This window comes from Eubalaena glacialis, chromosome 12 (assembly GCF_028564815.1).
Source record: "Eubalaena glacialis isolate mEubGla1 chromosome 12, mEubGla1.1.hap2.+ XY, whole genome shotgun sequence".
NCBI lineage: Eukaryota > Metazoa > Chordata > Mammalia > Artiodactyla > Balaenidae > Eubalaena > Eubalaena glacialis.
This window is the reverse complement of record NC_083727.1, coordinates 30845628-30865214: the sequence shown is the minus strand read 5'-3', so window position 1 is coordinate 30865214 and position 19587 is coordinate 30845628. Positions and strand designations below refer to the sequence as shown.

General features: G+C 36.5%; 1 protein-coding gene and 1 pseudogene across 1 annotated transcript; both read right to left on the bottom strand.

Annotated features, from left to right (window-relative positions):
• Nucleotides 1-6001: 6001 nt before the first annotated feature.
• Nucleotides 6002-7022, bottom strand: LOC133102201 (trace amine-associated receptor 3-like; annotated as a pseudogene).
• Nucleotides 7023-15196: 8174 nt separating this feature from the next.
• On the bottom strand, nucleotides 15197-17373 carry LOC133102200 (trace amine-associated receptor 2-like). The gene is given in 4 exon segments (XM_061207199.1): nucleotides 15197-15445; nucleotides 15447-15625; nucleotides 15628-16163; nucleotides 17315-17373. Coding segments are annotated over 4 exon segments (1023 nt in total).
• Between the last annotated feature and the right edge of the window lie 2214 nt (nucleotides 17374-19587).

Below are 19587 nucleotides of genomic sequence, written 5' to 3'. Positions count from 1 at the left end.
TGATTTAATTTCTTAGATTAGTATTTTTCTTAAGATATATTTTAATTGGACCAATCAAATATTATGCAATTGAGTTGAACTTGAGAAACCAAAACATAGAGAGTAAAATGTAAGAGGGACAAAGACCTATTCAACTGCTTTATGAACCGCAGAGTACCCATTTTGGAACACACAACACAAATTATTTGATTACTTATCACTTTGGTTCCTAAGCTCTCAGATACTGAATATAATGAAATCTTAAACACCTAATCACCTTCTTTAATTAATTAACTTTATTCTGCTTTTTATCTTCTTTACTTTCATGAATTAAAATTTTTAATTCTTTAAAAAATTATCTTGAAAGATAGCTAAAAATTACCACAAAATAACTTATGCATTTGTTACTGTATATCTGTAGACATAGCATTCCTAATACAATATAGGATACTCTTCAATAATTCATGGTATAATTTTTGGAGTTTTAAGTTTCCTTTTTGAAAACTTAATCCCTGAAAGGATATAATTTAACCTCTTAGGTTTGTAAAGTGAACTTTATTTATTTTATTTTATTTTTTTGGAAGGCATGTGATGAAACAGCTGCTAGAAATTCATAGTATTATTTCATGTTTCTGATGAATGGTTATGTATATTAAAGAAATGTTTAACATTTAAGTATTAGATAAAGACAAAAGGATAGAATAAGACACACATTTATTTAAACAGTTATTACATGGAAGAGTTTTTAAGGTAATGCGGAAGATAATGAGCTTTTATCTTAAGCTTTTAGCCAAAAATTACAAAGTAAGTAAGCAAATGCAAATATGACTGCTGGTCTACTGCTTTGTTAAAAAAAGAAATTGTCATGACATTAAATGCACTTGGGATTTTGTTTGTTATTTAAAAACTTAGCAAAATAGAGATTCTTTTCCTTTGAAGATTCACCTCCAGAAAAGACACAGTAATTTTTTAATAATATAAAGTTAAGCCCTCTATGACATCTCTCTTTTATCATGGGACATTGTTGTTATGCCTTTTTTTTTCTTTTTATCAATAACATTTCAACAAAGGATCAAATTAATGACAACACTGCAAACAATGACCTAATGAAAGCGTAGAAAATTGTTTATTTACCAGGAGGCAAAAAGAAATATTTGCTAGCAATTCTGGAGAGGAGCAAAAATTGCATTATTTTTTAGTTCAAATTTCATTATTTCAGAGAAGAAAATTACAGACAGGTAACAGACACAAAGACTCTGAAATAATGACTTTGGAAGTATAAAAGTTTCTCAGAATTTCAAGGAAAAAATGAAAAAGAAATTACATAATAATTTTTCCTCAAGTATTAAATACCTAAAATTCTATGAATGCATATGTATTTTACTCAAATAAGAAGGAAAATATCCAACAAGCTCAATAATATATTGCAAACAAAGTGGAAAAAATTAGAAGAGAACTCATTATACTCGCTTTATCACGAATGATTTTTCTCCTCTTACTGGTTACATAGCTCAAACACTCCACCTCTGAGACCATTTCTCTGAAAACAGTGATTTTATCTTGCTTTGCTATATCTCACTCAAACAATAATTTCCTAGGTAAGAGAGATTACATGTGAATTAGATGTAAGAAAGATCTGATGTGGGTCTTTCTATCATTGCCTCTTTAGAATTTTAGTGATTTTTAAAAATGATCCAGATTTGTTTTTACAGATCAGTATTTTAAGTTTGGTTCCTTTCAACATGAAATAAATAAATAAATACATACACACATACATACATCTGATTTTTTCCCTCTCTTAAGATAGTCTCCTTTAGTTTATCAGAATTTGTTTGGCTAATTTGGTAATTTGGAGCTAAAATCACTGAAAGGTGATTTATTTGTTGTGCTAAGGTTTCTTACCACGCAAATGAGCATTAGGCTTCACCACTCTCTTCCCTGCTGATTTTCCCCCAAGGAAAGGCACTTAGGCCTGAGATCTTATTGGTAGGCTCATGGCAGGCTGTGTTGTCATCAGTATTTACACACAGAATATACCTCCTGGGGCTGCTTTACCTATGTCCTGCTTTTGACAGGTGTGTTCTTTAACAACTTCAGTGTGCTGGCAGCAGCAACGTTACATCAAATCACCAGAGAATTGGCTCTGGGAGAATGAATCAGTTTTGTGCAATCGTACCCATGACTTCAAAGGAACAACATGGACTAAACTCACACAAGGCCAAAGTGGAGAAGAATGAAAGGGGGAGGGGAAAGGAGGGAGGGAGGAAGGAAAGAGGGAAGGAGGAAATTTCGTTAAAATCCAACAAAGGCTCACTATACTTATTACCAAATGCTAGATGTTTTCAAACAGTGAGTTCTTTAATTCCTGTGAAAATCTGACTAATTTATATCTTTTCCTTTTGCTGCCATGTACAGGTGAGTGATATGCATTCACACTGCAGTGCTTTAAGTCTATAATTTTCTGAGCCCAAACAAAAGGCAATAAGAACCATGTTTCAAAACAACCAAGTGAAAAGGGAAAACTTCCATCATCATGTGGGTATTTTCATAATCACTGGGGGAAGGTGTATCCCTTAGTGCTCCATAGTTTAAAACACTAAGCTTCAAGTAGTTCAGGATGATAGTTTTATCATCCATCAAGACCACAAAATTGTTATATTTAAATACCCAAAGCTTAGAGGGCATCAAAGCTTAAGTATTTATAAAAAATAGAACCAAATTATCTATGTTTAAGCTAACTAGTAAAAATTACCTTTACAGACTCTGAGGATTTTCTTCATAAAATGAATGGGAATGGTTGGAAAATATTGTTTTCTTTACACTCTCATCTGGGTGTACAAAACTTCTCTTTAGAAACATCTTCCCAGATAGATGAAGCAAATCAAACACATAGTATTAATATAGTTTGTGTTCAGTTTAAAAGTAATCTTTGAATATTTGCCATTTTCATTATTTTGTAATGTTTAAGAGAATTTAGCATTTACCACAATAGCTTTGTGATTCCTACTTAAAATGTTATTAAATTATTGATTTAGCCATGATTTTTAAGTTGAGAGGAACAAGTTTGCTAAGTTTGTAAATGGTATTATAATTGTTAAGAAGTTAAAATTTACCATATTTGTAAGTAAGTCATTAAATTTATAAGAGTTATTTAAGTACTGGGGAATGTTTTATGTATGTCTGACAATTAAATTATCAAAAGGGGAGTTTGAAGTTTTAATTTGATAAATGCAAATAAAATATTAAGGGGATTCAATTACCTAGGCTCTAACTGCCCCTTAAAAAATGTTGTTAAAATTTACTAAGTGTAGAATAACTTATATTCTGTTTGTAAGTTAAATAAAGTTCAATAAAATTTATAAGTTAAATAATTTTTAAAAGAAGAGGTAGTTTCTTCAGTATTATTTTCTAAATGAAATATTAATTCTAAAAGCCAAAATTACCTCAAATAATCTTTTTTATACACAAAAAGGACACCAGAAATCTCAAACTGACGACTGATCTTCAAAAGAAAAAGAAGTTTGCTGAGTGGAGGAGAAGGGTGAGTAGCCCCCAGGTAGGGCAAACGGGGGGAATGACTTATTGGGGGTGCCAATGATTTCTTCAGAAGAAGGTAGACTCCAGGAGTGACTAAATGTAGAAATACAAAGAAAGGCCAAGTCGGGGCTTGTACAGACTTGATGCCTTTGGGGAGAGTTTCAAAACTTTATCTCAGAGCAATGAATAGCTACATTCATCCTGTGTCCAGCAGGAAACAGATGGCACAGTCAGCCTTGATGACTGAGGAGAGTTTAATAAAAGAACTATTTACAAAGATGTGGGCAGCGTTTAAGGAAACCAGCAAGAAAATTCTGGTACCCAGGAGCCGCAGGAGTGGGGAACCACCACCGTGGCTGGGCCCAAATTGACAGGGGAAGAGGGTGGTTACAGGAGTTCCAGAGTATGGCTGTATGGAGACGGACTCTGCATGGCCTTTCCTGGAGGACACAGCCAGCCCCAGGTCAATTTGGCAGGGAGGTAGCCTGGGTTAAGTGGCCCTGATTTCCCCCCTTTCCACCCTCCGATCTCCTGCAGATGTTTCCCATTGGTAAAATGCCATCCATCAGACACCCCAGGGCAAGAGAGCGTCTAAATCCTAATCTTAATCTGTGCTTCCTACGCAGAGTGCGTGGAGAAGGTTAGGGCAAACAGAAGGGATCTAGCATAGAAACCATGTAAGATATTTAAGAGGAAAGTGTCAACTTCGGATAACTGTGCAGAGCAGACTGGAAAGCTGTGAAACAGGAGGCAAGAACGCTAGCTAACACGGTGGGAGGGGAGGCATACGTTAAGGATTAATTCTGAATAAATATTTATATCCTTTATTGAGTACTTAATATCTATCTCAGTGAATATAGACAGCTTTCCTATAGCTTCATAGCTATATATTTCATGCGGCTAGCTAGCTAAGTCTATTCTAATAGATTATCCCATTTATATTTAGACACATTTATATCTACAGTCTAATAATCACATGCTAATGTTCCACATACTAGAGCTGGCCATCCTTATACCGTTCCCTCCCCACCTTGAAAATCCCTAATGCTGCTTCCATGAGAAGCTTATGGACACAAACACACATACACTCAGACACACAAAGACTTTCTCCTTTGACCAAACTTTAATCAAGCTCCTATGATTCCTCTGCTTGACTAGACCAAACCTGACCTTCCCTCTTTGCTCTGGTAGACTCTAGATTGAGCAAGAATCCTGCTAAGTCAGTTTAGCAAAAATCCCCCACCCTTGGTATCTGACCAGCCTCACTATCTTATCACTATCTTATCTGGCCTGCCTTCAGCAAGAATTCAGATGGGTTAGCCTAGCAAGAATCCTCCTTAACCCTGATATTTACTCTTAGTCATTTTATTTTTTTTAAAATTTTTTTAAAATTTTTATTTATTTATTTATTTATTTTTGGCTGTGTTGGTTCTTCGTTTCTGTGCGAGGGCTTTCTCTAGTTGCGGCAAGCGGGGGCCACTCTTCATCGCGGTGTGCGGGCCTCTCACTATCGTGGCCTCTCCTGTTGCGGAGCGCAGGCTCAGTAGTTGTGGCTCATGGGCCCATTTGCTCCGCGGCATGTGGGATCTTCCCAGACCAGGGTTCGAACCCGTGTCCCCTGCACTGGCAGGCAGACTCTCAACCACTGCGTCACCAGGGAAGCCCTCTTAGTCATTTTCTATCCACTACCCACAACCCAGTTCATTGGGTATAAATCCCCACTTGACCTTGTTGGAGTTGAGTGCAATCTCTCTCCCTTACTACAAAAACCCTATTGCAGAAGTTTCCCTTGAATAAAGACTGCCTTACAGGCTTTAACATGCATCATGAATAATTTTTTTTTTCTCTCTAACACACACATCCACCATGAAGTTTTTAGAGTAAAGAATAGTTCAGAAGTAGAGCAACAAATAAGACTTTTAAAAGCAGGAACGGAGAGAAAGCCAAACATAGCAGAAGAATCACTGGACATGAAGTATCTGTCACCACTGAAAGGGGGCAATTCAAGTTTAATGTCTTCATCTGTGAAGGGAGAGGCATGATAGGGTTATGTTCATGGGCTTGTGAGACTCTCAGGAAGAAGGGCCCCAGCAGTGCTTCTCACAGCCTGATGTCTCTTCCTGGACACAGACTAAAAGGTTCACTTCAAGACTACCAGTCACATGGGGTTAGTAAATATTCTCTGGTAAACATAAAAACTCATGGGCTACCAATCATACGTTTATTATGCACATTTGCTTTTCTACCAACAAGTACAGGGAATAAAAACTATAATGAGGGGAGTAGTCCTTATTGAATATTATGCTTCAAGACACAAGTTGACCCTATATATTTAAATGATATTATTAAATTATAGCTGGATCTAGGATTACTGAAATTTAATAGAATAATATTTGCAGTGATCTGGGGATGTGAGGTACATGCTTCAGGTCAAAATAATAACAGTGTCATTTTCAATGCTTTATTCACTTTTGTAATGGCTTTTTTATGAATGTGTTTCAGGAAACAGATTTGCAATTTCTGAATGGGAGCTAAATATTTTTCCTGACAATATGTATTTAAGAGCTTTCAGAAACCATGGATTAAAAAAAGCCAGGAATGAGGGGATTGCAAGTAGAGTTGAAGTACCCAAGCCACACTAAAAATCAAGTACTATTATGGGAGTAGAATAGTCTGGATATGGGTCGATCAAAACAGCAAAAAAACAAGGCAACCAGCAAGCTAGAAACACGCCCATTACTATGCCCAGGGTCTTAGCTGCTATCCGATCCTTTTTCTTAGATAAGTTTTTTTTCACTTCCCCCTTTGTGTTTTCAAGCATGTTGCTGATAACTCGAGCATGTCATTTGGAAACAATAAAGATTTTGCCATAAATACCAACCATAATAGAGCCAGGAGTAAAAAAACATGTAGTGAACAGTATTGTCCCCCCAAATTTGTTGAAAGTAAGTGCACAGAAATTGAAGCAAGCAACGAGAATCTCATAGCTCTGCATACCAGAAACATTGGGCTTAGATAGAACTAAACCAAAAGAAAAAAGAGTAGGGGCTGACCAACAAAATGTCAACAGCCGCTTTATCATGGAGGTGGTCATTTTGGTAGTGTAGTGTAGAAGGTAACACACAGCATAAAATCGATCAATTGCCATGGAACAGAGGAGGAAAATGGAAGCCAGACTTAGCATCATGTCAAAGCTTGTGTGGCCCCAAAATACCAGCAACTCTTCACTGATCACACACCATGCTGTATGGCATAATGACCAAACCCAGCAGAAAGTCAGTGGTTGCCATGGAGAGGATCAGAGTATTTGTGGGAGAGTGAAGTTGCTTGAAATGCAATATGGAAATGATTATAACCAAGTTTCCAAAGATAGTGATAAACATGGTCCCAATCATAATTGAGTACATTATTCCTCGGACATGAAAATGGCAGTTGGTGGGAGGACAGGATTTATTTCCAAATTTTGGACAACTGGGTAAGTCTTCAGGAATATAAGTTAGATCCATGGTGCTTTATCACTTCAAATTACTTTCTAGGAGGATAAGTTGGTGTTTCGTCTCTTCTTAAAATGATTCTAGGAAATTTCAGCCCCTGAGAGTACAATAAAGTCCCCTGTTATTAATTCATTTCAATTATATTTAAATATTTTAAATTATATCACTGGTGTTTACTTTCTGAGTTATTTTCTGCATTTGAAAATGGAAAATCTCAACTGTTCACTCTTTCCTGTTTTAGTCTATTTTATTATATTTCATCCATCTATTTATTCATTCAAAATGGGTTTATCTATTGGCTGTTCTATTCCCCGTAATGTATTGGAAGCTTTTCAACGGTTTACTCCACTTACATGAGGCATCTAAAATAGTCAAACTTATGAAGCAGAGAATACTATAGTGGTTATTGGGGGAATTGGGTAGTTGTTCAGTGTGTATAAAGTTTCAGTTATGCTAGATGAATAAGTTCTAGAACTCTGCTGTACAACATAATGCCTATGATTAATAAAATGGTATTGTGCACTTCAAAATTCATTAAGATGGTAGACCTCATGTTAAGTGTTTGTACCACAAAGAAACAAACAAAACAAAGGAACATAAGGAAAACTTGGGAGGTGTTGGATATGCCTAGTACCTTGATTTTGGTGATGGTATCACAGGTGTTTGCATATTTCCAAACTCATCAAATTCTGCAGCTCTCAGTATATCAATTATACCTCAATAAAGCTGTTTTCCAGAAAAAGAGGGTCAATTTTCACCTTAAACTGACACTTCCCTAGAAACTCCTTTGAACTACAACATAAAAATACTTAATCCACAAAAGCTAAGTGAAATCACAATGTTTTCCTTCTGCATTCTTTCAATAATTTGAAATCTTCGTTTGTAAAAAGTCTGTAGACTTTTTAGAGTTATAAATGGCATGCGGCTATTGAAATACACAGAAAGCCATGTACCTACCGGTTAAACCATAGCTTCTGTACTGTCTATTCCCTTCCTCTCCTCTCCCCTTTCCTCCTCTCCTGTCTTCTACTCTTCATTTCTCTTCCCTGTATTTCTTGAGTCTTCTTCCTCATCTGAGATTCTAACTAGTGGAACCATGTCACATACTCCATTGCCGACTGACTCATTACAGTCACAAATTTCCCACTCACAGACTCAGACCAGTCAAATCTCATGTGACTCCTATTGGTCACAGGCATGCCCTTCTGATATACGACCAGGAGGCAAAGAACTAGTCTATCTTGTTCACCTCTGGATTCTCAGTACTTAGGTTAATGTTTGTAGCAGGCACTAGATACATATTTCTGAATGAATAAGTTTATACATAAATGGTAAGTTACAGTTGTTTTTTTAAATACCTGCATTGTTCCAGTAAAAGCAATTGATTCAATATGTTTGAAACTTTGCTGAAAATGAATGGACTAGATTCAGGAGCTCAATTCATGACAGTATCCTCCTGTATTAAATTGCTTCTGTTGCTGCTATAAAAGAATCCCTCCCAGGGTAGCATTTAGACAGGCAGAGCTGAGAGATTCTCTATGAACGTATTTTACTGATCCCTTAGGCTAGTGAGACAAGAACTCAGGATCTTGAGTCCAGATAGATACGAAGGTATTAGTATAAGAGAGAGAAAAAGAAAGCTGCTGAGTGTTTCAGCTAAATGCACTTGGGAGATGGTGGCAGTAGTGGTATAAGAGCCCACCCAGTGGTCCATGGTCATGTTAGGATGGGGTTTTACTGGCTCATTAATGCCCCTTATGCAATACTTGGAGCCTTACCTACCACTTTGCGGAGTTGGGAGTGTTCTTCCCGCTGAAACTCACATACTCTCAATAATTAAAGAAAATACTGTGTTGGAGAGCACATACTTAATTAAACTTGTACATATTTAAGTCCATGAATATGTAGGCAGTTAAAGTACATTATTACCCAGGAAACTATGTGTCACACCTCAATTGCCCATATGATTTCAATGATCACAGCCATGACATTGAACCAACCTCACTTGGTTGTTTCATACAAGTAACTGCTCCATGTTTTAAAGATTGAGAGGATTCTAGAAGGTGTTTCGATGTGAGACCAAATCTTCCACTATGCCCACTTACTACTTATAAAAGGGAAAATTCAAATACTTTCAGAACTGGAGAAGCCCTCAAATGGAATGTTTACAAAGATTTATTATGTGATGCAGTTTCCAGCCTCCTTTCTCCCTTACATTCCACAGTATGGCTTTGAAATCAGGCAGCCCTGTGGTTGATTTTTGGTTGCACCACTTATTAACCATATTATTTTGGACAACTTTCTCAGGGCTCCTGAACCGCAGTCTCCTCCTTTATAGAAGAGGGAGAATAGACCCTATTGAACATTTTGTTTTAAACATCGTTAGAAGCATGACATCTATCTAGTAAACACTTAATGAAGCCCATGTTAACCAGTTTTAACAAATAATGACCTTTTGGAAAACTGTATTCTGATTTCTAAATCGCTGATTTTCAAAGAAACTTTTGTTTCCTAACTTGCTTATAAGTTTAAAAGTTGTCTATGAAGATATTTAAGGCCATTAGCATTATTCCTACCTTCCTTCCTGCTTTTCCTCATGAGGATTATGACATTTCTTTCAATTTTATACTTTTTTTTTTGAGTCTTCCATGTAAACTATTTTATTAAACCCCGTAACCTTGATGAAATTGCCATTTTTGTATGTTAAAAATGTCCAAATATGAATAATTTTCCATGGGGATCTTTTCCTTTTTCCCCTCAAGTTTTAGTTTCAAGCACTGACAGATAATAAGGTTGGCACATCTCCAGTCATGTACATTTACAAGGAGTCAGATTATCAGTGCTAGACTCTATCATGGAACTAAAGCTTATTGAAGAGAATCTTCAATGGGCTGGACACATTCATTTCAGTAGGAGGAAAAAGTTCGGTTCAGAATCTAACATTCACAGCCTTAAAGTATGAATGTCATAAAAGATAGTGGTAGAAAATGGAAACTTATAATCCATGGTTCTAACAGAAAGAGGCAAATATTTGCCCATGCTATCTATGAGGCACCAACTAATGCAAGTGTCAGCTTGCTATAAATATGTTCCCTTCTTCTAGAACCTAACTTCTCAGGTAAGGAACTTAAAATTGCCATTGCCACGTATGTCTGTGTGTATAAGTGTATGTGTGTACAGACATATAAATTTATCCAAATTGTGATTTTTCTCCTTTTTATTTGTGGAAAAAAAATCATATCAGAAGGATTAGCAAAGGAAAAGATAAATTAGTGTTGTTAGTTCTTTAATATACTGACTCAAATTAAATGTAATAAAAAGCAAGTTTTAAATTTTTTTATTTGAACTTAAATAATGTTGATAAATAATATGCTTTCTTTTTCTCCTTTAAATTTTGATTGCTCCATGCTTCCTGGAACTTAAGGCTGAAGTCTAAAGTATTTCAGCTGTTAGAAAACTGCTTAAGAGAACCTCATAAATTTTCCAACCAGCCTGTCAGAACATAGGCTCTTCTGAATGTCTCTGCTCAAGGTGTTTCAGTTAGGAGAAAGAGACTTTCACTGAAACCAGCACCAACATAAAGACCTGGAACCAACACCAACAATAACTGTTTCATCATTTCTCTTGCCACAGGTCAGAAAGTAATGTCAATTTTTACATAACCTGTTAAAAAAATGACCTTAAACTTCCAAGTCTCAAATATAAATTCTATTTTTAAAGCTCCAAAATCATTCTTAGCCTAAAAGCAGATGCCATTCAAAGAGCAGATTTGTGTTAATTTTCAATTAAACTTGTTAAATAAAGATTACAGTACAATTTTATGAGTAATTTCAAAATTTGAACTAGTATCATATTGCCAAAGTGTAAATGGTGTACGTAGTATAATAGGAAAGATAAGCAAAGGTTGAGATTTATGAAAACCCATGATGTTGGATCTTTTCTGGTTAATTCTCTAATGTCCATCATAGACCATAATGAATATTTAAAGACTAAAATAACAGAAACTACTTGGAAACCATGCCAGGGATGACAATAAATAGATTGCATTCAAATGCTGCACTGAAAACTAAGATAAATTGAAGAAAAAGATTTTTTTCTATGACTGGTTTCTATGACAAATGACTTATTTGTTCCAAATAAATGGAATCACAGTGCATAAGTAAGCTTCATTAAACCACATGGCAGTTGGCATTGGGCAGAAATAACATCTTGAAAACATTGTCTTTTTGAAAACAGCTGGGAGCAGGAAAAACAATTTAAGTAACAATAAATACACACACAGAACAGGCAGAGTGACCTCCATGTCAGAGAGCAGGGGCAGAAAGGAGAGTGAAAATTATAACCACAGCAAAGCATCTTTGTTATAATAATCTATAAACTATAGCATTATTTGAAAACAAACAGAAGAGAAAAATCTTTACTAAAGCTATCAGAGAAGTAGCAGGCCCAAGGGGAACTGATCTAAATAAATCTTTTATCAAGACCACATATGCTTTTTTTGGTGGATACAGGGAAAGGGTCTGAGAAAACATGCCTTGGCTTGAACATTGGAGCACCGGCTTGCCCCTGATAAATGTATCTTTTCAGCATCTGTTGGCATGGTTGTAATCTTTCCTCCCTTCAGTCTATAATGCTCCAGCAACCTTTGGCCACACAGTCTCCCCACAAACATCCTGGCTCGGCCAACCCCCTTTCCTCCACCTGACCCTTTATCTCTGACAACCTGAAGGCTCAGCTCAAATATCATTTCCCTCCAGAAACCTTTTTTCACTCTCCTTGGAGTTAATCTCATAAAATTATAGACTATTGAGGTGCCGAAGATCTTAGAGATAAGTTGTCCACTTCCTCATTTTACAGCTGACTTTCATTTCCAATGCCTTTGCTTCCTTCTAGCACACCACTTTAAAAAAATACTTAATGTTAATTTACAGTTCAATCCCTTGAGAAATTTACAGTTAATCAGATAAAATGCCATTAACCGTCTAAGTCTGGCAACACTTAATGCAGAGCTGTGTACATAGCAGGCAAGTAGTAAAGGCTTGCTGAATTAAGTAGAAAGAAATTAATTCCAACACAGTAAGGAACCTACTTAATAGCCATCTTGTCTCATGGTATTAGAGACATTTAGTTTGGGAAAGATTAAAATATTAGGGAAACAGTAAATCCTGTTTGGAAAGTAGCTAATACCCACTCCCTAAACATACAGTATTCCAAATGAAACCCACTCAACAAAAATTCTGAATGTTTTAAAGTTTCTAAATTACTTGAAAGGCATATTTCTACTGCATTCTCCCAACTCTTCCATATATAGAAAATAACTAAGGTCTTGAGGGAGCCATTGCTACTAAATATTGTAACTAACATTACAATCCAGGCCTTTGGGTTCCTGTTGCAATAAACCTCCCACCATCACTTACCATCTAATAATGGGAAATAAAAATAATAATAACAGTAAGAAAGTCTATGGCTTCCTCTGTTCATAGTTTCTCCCATACAGTCCTTGCTAATTAAAGTATGGTCCGTAGACCAGCTACATCATCATCTCCTGGAAACATTTTTGGAAGTGAAAAATCTCAGACTCATCCCCAAATGCACATCTTGGAAAGATACCTGTGTTATTTGCATGACCATTGAATTCCAGGAGAACAGTTCTAGACAATAAAGAAACTGCGTTTTTAACTTGGGCACTCTTTGCACCTGAAATAAGTGAATAATTTTGAGGTGCAAAGAGCAACAGAGCATCTTCAGTAAATGCTGCTTGCAAGAGCAAAAAATATCAAAAGTGAAATATGTGGTGTCTGGCAATGAATTAAGTAGTATAAACCAAGAGTTTTTTATTTAGATATACTATCAAAGAGGAGAGTACGCTTTAGCATTATTGACATACATATGTAACTTACGCTTACTAAATCATGTCTTGCATAGTTCCTGTACTCTGCAAAAACATTTTTAATATGCCAATACATACAGATTTACAAACCTTGCCAAACAAATTTTGATGGAAAATTTAAAACCTTTTTTCCATAGCAATCATGTTCCAGTTAGAAAAAAACGCTACCTTCTCTCTTGCATCCTATTTGTAACAATTTCTGGTTCTTTATAAAATTTAATTACCACTATTCCATTACTTTGGAGAAGAGAATAAATCAGATTTTATTTAAAAGAGGATAGTACATTTCTAGTCCTTTTTATTGACTCAGTACTTTCCCTCTCTTGAAAAGTTAGTTGTAAATCATTGCGTCTCTTCTGGTGGCTTTGCAGGCATGAGGTCAGGACTGTAGAAAGTGTAGTGTCAAGGACTGAGATATCTGACTCATATGAGCTTACCTCTGCTCTCAAGAGAACTGGAGTGAAGAACTCAGATCCAGGAGCTCCAAGAGAGACACTAAGTACACAGCCCCAGTGTAATTGCTCTTTTAACTCTCTTTCCTGGAGGATATTGAACGATTCTGTCTATTTTTAATGTCCCAGATAGTTTTCGGTTCTTTTTTTTTCAAATAAAGGATGACAATTTCATATCAATTTCATGGTCATTGGGGCTTCATTCTGGTAAGATAAGGTATTAAAACTTCTGTATCTTAAAAATATATAGACATACGTGGTTAAATTAAATGTTGGCTGATATCCAAAGGAAGAATAATTGTCTGAATCATAAAAGGTTTCTGTTTACACTTTGATTCCTGGATGAAATGAGAAGATATTGGGATGGGAGAAAAGTATTAATTTCTGCTTCAGTGATTTGTTCCAGTTTGACAGAATCCTTAGGAAAAAAAATTTGTTCATTCATATAAAGTAATGGATAAATTAAACAAAAAACACTTCAATGAAACACAGTGTACTTACATGTACAAAAACACATATACAAACATATCCATGTATAGAACTAAAATTAAAACTTCATAAGGCAATATTTACCCTCAATGTAAGTCATGTATTCTGAGATTATCTATTTTCTTCTCTTCTAGTTTTCCTTTCATTAAAAATGTTATTTGCAGCCAGTTTACGGTAAAATAGAACCACTCGTGTCCTCTTGCAAGAATAGGATAACTTTTAAAGAATTTTCACAGCCAGTTGACATTACATTCATAGCTTGAAATCAGCTCAATGAAAAAAAAAACATCAAATTCTACAAATCAGGGCTCTTTTTCCTTTCTTTTCAGAGCCAGATGTTGAACATTTTCTAGCACACCACTGGTTGCAGACCTCTAAGTGGATTTCACAAGTTACTAATGGGTCTCAACTTACAGTTAAAAAGTCATTGAATAACAAATATAAAGTTCCTTGTGCCCAGAGGCACCCCCATAAATATAAGTTTTCTTCTTTCCTTCCTCCTCTTACTAGTCTAGTATTCAAAGTATATGTATACACATTAAGCAAAATGGAGTGATACATTCAAAACACAACCTTTTTTTGGTATATACTTCACATTTATTAAAAAATCAGAACACCAATTAACAATACAAGGTGTGAATGAGCCTGAGAAAGAAAGGAAGGCTCTGACTGGAATTCTCCTGCTAAAAATATAGAAAATTGCCAACTGGGATGATTAAGATGATACATGGATGAAAACATGGGTGGAATCTGGGGCCTTAGTTACACAGTTTCCATTTCTTCTTTTATTTAAAAAACATTTTATCTCACAACTATAAAATCTAGTAAAGGCTTAACTTTCAGCTACCAATGACTAATCCCTGACAGAATATAGCTTTTTGAAATTGTTATTTCCATATTTACTCACCTATAATTTTTAGTGGTCGATGTTTCAGAATACATCTGATCAGACTCTGAGGAAGAAAAAGTAAATGGAAATATCACACAAAGTGCGTGTGGTGGTGAGAGGGGGAGCAATCCTCAAGCTCAGCTTGTGTTTTGTTCCCTTCCAAATAGTATAAAACTTTTTGTGTGTCCCCTTCATCCCATTCCTGGCTTTTCCTCACCTTCTCTTTACTTTTATCACTTTCTTTTTTTTTCTCTACCTAGAAGTATTGGGTGTAGGAAGTATTCTGAAAAAAAGGGATTTGGGGTGGAAAGAAAAAACTATTTTTTCCCTCAAGTCTTAAAAACTAAACGCTTTGCATTGTAGCCAAACACACACACACACACACACACACACACACACACACTTTAAGTGACTTCATTCTTCTAAATTCCAGTCTTTTGCTTCTCTCCACACATACAGAATAAGTCTATTCAATTTCTTTTTCAATAAACAAATTAGTATCATGGAAATGTGAGCTGAAAATTTTACCTAGCAAAATGTACTTCAGTGCTCTGCGAAACCAGGGATAGAAGAAACCATATATTAAGGGATTACATGTGGAGTTAAAATAGCCAAACCACGTCAAAGCATCAAACAAAACTACAGGAGTAGAGAAGTTCAGAACGGGATCCAATAAAATTGTGAAGAAAGAGGGAAACCAACATAATAAAAAAAAAACCCATCACTATCCCTGAAGTTTGGGCTGCTTTCTTCTCTTTCCTCATTTGATTATTTTGATTTTCTGGCAAGTTATTGATTGCTCAAGCATGTTTTCTGGATACTGCAAAAATTTTCCCATAAATCCCAACCATCACAGACCCAGGAGCAAAGAAACCTGCCATAAACAAGGTGGTGCCCATAGCTTGTTGAACATGACTGGGCAGGAACTAGAGCAAGTGACCAAGATATCATAGCCTTCTATTCCATCAGCAAAGGCCTCCAAGAAGACCACCCCGAAGGCAAATGCCCCGGGGACTGACCAGCAGAGAACTAGCAACTGGTTAATGACTGGAATTGTCATTTTGGTGGAATACCGTAAAGGGTAACAGATAGCGTAAAATCTATCAACGGCCACCAAACAAAGATGGAAAATGGACGTTATGCTAAGCATCAGGTCAAAACTATAATGAATCTTGAAAAACATAAGCCCAAAATACCAACAATTCTCCACTGATCTGATCATACTATATGGCATGATGGTGAATCCCAGGAGGAAGTCAGCGGCTGCCATGGAGAGGATGAGGAAGTTAGTTGGTGTGTGAAGCTGCTTGAAGTAGGAAATGGAAAGGATCATGGCAAGATTGCCAAACACCGTGATGAATATGGCTCCGGCCATAAGTGAATAGAGGGCAGCTCGGACACCCAGCAGCCTTTCATTTTCTGGACAAGATCCACTTCCATTTCAGAGCAATTCAATATTTTCTTTAGAAAAAGCAAGAACACATGAAATTTTGTCAGTTAATAGACAAAATATTGTGTTTTATATATACTTTCATAGAAAAATTCAAAAAAAACATAGAAGACTTAAGGAAGATAATTTATGCTGAATTATTACTTATGATCTTTCTTATTTATCTTAACCTGTATTTGCAGCTTCTAGAATTCTAACCGAATGAGTTTAAGTGATCATTATTTACTTTATTCTTGCCTTGATTCAAATTATACCACCAACATTCAGTAAGCGCTTAATTTATGCCAGGGTCTGACATTAGAAGGGGAGGAAGAGGAGGAGGGAGGTGGGGAGAAGAAGGGAAAGAGGAAGAAAAGAGGAAGGGGGAGAAGGAAAAGAAGAGGAAGAAGAAACAAGTTTATCATTGAACTTAATATAATTGTTCCTCCCTGTGTACATAGGAAGAATAGATACTTATTAGACAATGCATTCACTTCTTCTCCAGATGAGTCCAGAACATATAATCAGACTTTGTTTGATTGGGGTCTATTGCCTTATGGGACCAGGAGGTTACTATTTGAAAGAAGTCTCATTCATATGTTCTATTATTCTCACTGTGCTTCTATTTTTTCCATGCTAAGGTTGTTTGAAAGAGGAAGAATCATTTAAGGATGTCTAATGATCTGGTAAATCGTCCTCTTTAGCCAGTCATGGAACCTTGATAAGCATCTCACCAGCCAGAGCAGCTAAATCAGAGGCCAAAGCTGGACCACCCTCGCTTCTTTGTGAAGAGCAAGGGCACCTCACCGATGCCTCTCCTCAAGCCCGGAGCAATCACGACAGGCAATAATGACAGCCTGACAAGTTTCAGTGTGTGGGTCACATGGAAGAGCTGGGAGCGGAGGGGTTAGTGAACTTTAGGAAAGCAAGCCAGCTCTAAGCAGCACATACCCTCCATGTGTTGGCCCAGTTTCTTCATTTTACATATAAAATCTTCATGCTACCATTTACATGTATACTTGGAATGGAACATGTTCATGAATTAGGATAACTTTCTTTCTTAAATGTACATTAGGGGAAAAAGCACTACCTAAATACAGAGCAGAACTACTGGTATTGCAGAAAGTCTTTATTCATCAGTGACTTCACACATACCAGACCTGACCAGTTACTAACAGATAAACCAATAACTCCTCAGCCTCTGTGAGCGCCATCACACACTGAGCCATAACTATTTATTGTGTCTCAAACCTTGAGACACAATGAAAGGAACAAGAAAGCATGAACTAGCCCCTGGCTGCGGAGGGTCTACAAAACAGCTGAAGAGACAAAACACATCAACACTTAAAACCCAAATGATTCTGCACCACAGATCAAAAAAGCAGCTGTGACGGTGAACTGAACAAAGAGAGGTCTAGGCGAAATGTGCATTCAAAGATCAAAAGTAGACAAGAGGCATTCAGGCTGGGGTAGACAAGAATGCCCCAGTGAGGCTGGGACTTTTGACCTGCCTCTCAATAGGTGAGTAGGATTTGAACAGAAAAGAAAAAACTCTATTCCAAGCAGGAAGGGTAAAGAAAAGACATGAGGTTGTCTGGAGACCTTTGAAAGTCATTCTCAAGGTCTCTGAAACACAGCAGAGAAAATTGGGGGTGGAGGAGAGGATGGAGTGGGAGAAGGGCAGGTTTCTAGTTTCGCTGTTCCCCCAAGCTGCTGTTCTCAGCCGGTATACAGTCAAAGGAGATTTCCCACTTTGTCCTCAAATTTAAGCAGTGATTTTTAAAAAGAAAAAAATTAAAGCAATTAAGTGAGCTACAGGAAAATGAGTACAGATTTGAAATTAAAAGCTTTCTCCAACTGATTCTAAGTGTCGAGTCCAGGGCAATTTTATCCTCCTTATGCTTCCTGCTCTGGGGCCGGGTCCCCACGTGTGGAGAACTAATGGCCTAACTGTGTGATGGGACACATTGTAGCAAAGGAACTGAAAATGGAGAGGGGGGCGTGGGTGATTACAGCACATGATAGGTGTGCTACCAAAGTATATTTTGGGGTCTCTGCTCACTAATGTCCTACACACTGTTTACAGAAAGGACAGAAGTATTCCTGAAAGTTTCGCCAAAACATTTTTATGCACAAATTTCTAAAATGTGTACAGCTGATTCTCAAACTATATTCATTTTCAGCAGCTACCATGCGGCTTCTAATACGTATATAGCATTCACTTTCTTTTCCTCCTAACCTCCTCACCGGAAAAAGTTCGGAGGAAAAAACGAGAGGCAAGGAATTCCCCCCCCCCCGCCGTTGGTACCAAGTTTTTCAGCTAATTACCATTCCTTGTTAGCTTCCTGCTGGCCAGTTAAGCATCAGCACAGTTAAGAAAGTCCTGGAGAAAATGTAGTGCTAGGAAATAGAAAGGAAGGATTAATCACCTTCACTATGCACATGAAAAAGCACAGGAGAGCTGAAGACAATCTTGTTGATTTAACTCTACATCATTTTACTTCGTAAAAAGTAAAGCTAAGAGAAATAACTTCGTTGTAATGAAAATGAAGCCAGCGCATACGTACACCCACAATATTCTTATGCTAAAGGCAACTCCATGACAACACATTTTAAGATTTAATTGCAAACTTTTTTGTGTTCGTGGTTTAGGGGCTTTGATATTATTAATCATTCTACTGTCCCACTTTTGGAAAAGCCATGCTCAATCCTTCTAAGCTTCAAGTCATGGGGTATGGAGTCTGACTCCCTTCCCTTTAAGCATTCAGGAACTTTCATCAGCCAATCAACTCTAAGAACTGTAATAAAGTTCTTTGAAACACATAATAGGATGCCTGAGTTTGTATTTGTATTTTATTCCTCATACACCAACCACAGAGCAGGAAGGGGCACTATTTGGTGAGCTCATCAAACAACCAACAACTTTTAAATAAATTCCACTTAAGAATCATCATTCTCCATGGTGTATTTGGCATGTTTCTGGCATGTGACATCCATCATCAGCTTAAACTTTTCAATGGTCATATCTTTCATATTTTTCAGATTAATTATTTGTAGAAAGCTAAATGCAAAACCCAATATTTTCAAGGTTATATTCTTCAAGTGTCATTTTTTGTATTTTTAAAAACTATTAATGTAAGCACATATAGATACAAGGATTGCAACAGAATCAAGGAGGATGTCTTTTGTTTCCACAAGAAGCTCAAGCACAAAAATGAAAGATTTGGGACATAATGAATTTCTCGCCCATTCAGCTTATGTCTGAACTGTCTTCTACTAAATTGTCAAATTAAAAGTGATTTCTACATTCCCTAAGAAAGTGACTAAATTGCAGGAGCAGACCATAATAATAAAGAATTTTCTGATTGTTCTAATATGATCTCATTCCTTTTTACCTTGTCATTAAACTTGTTTAGTGCTACCATATT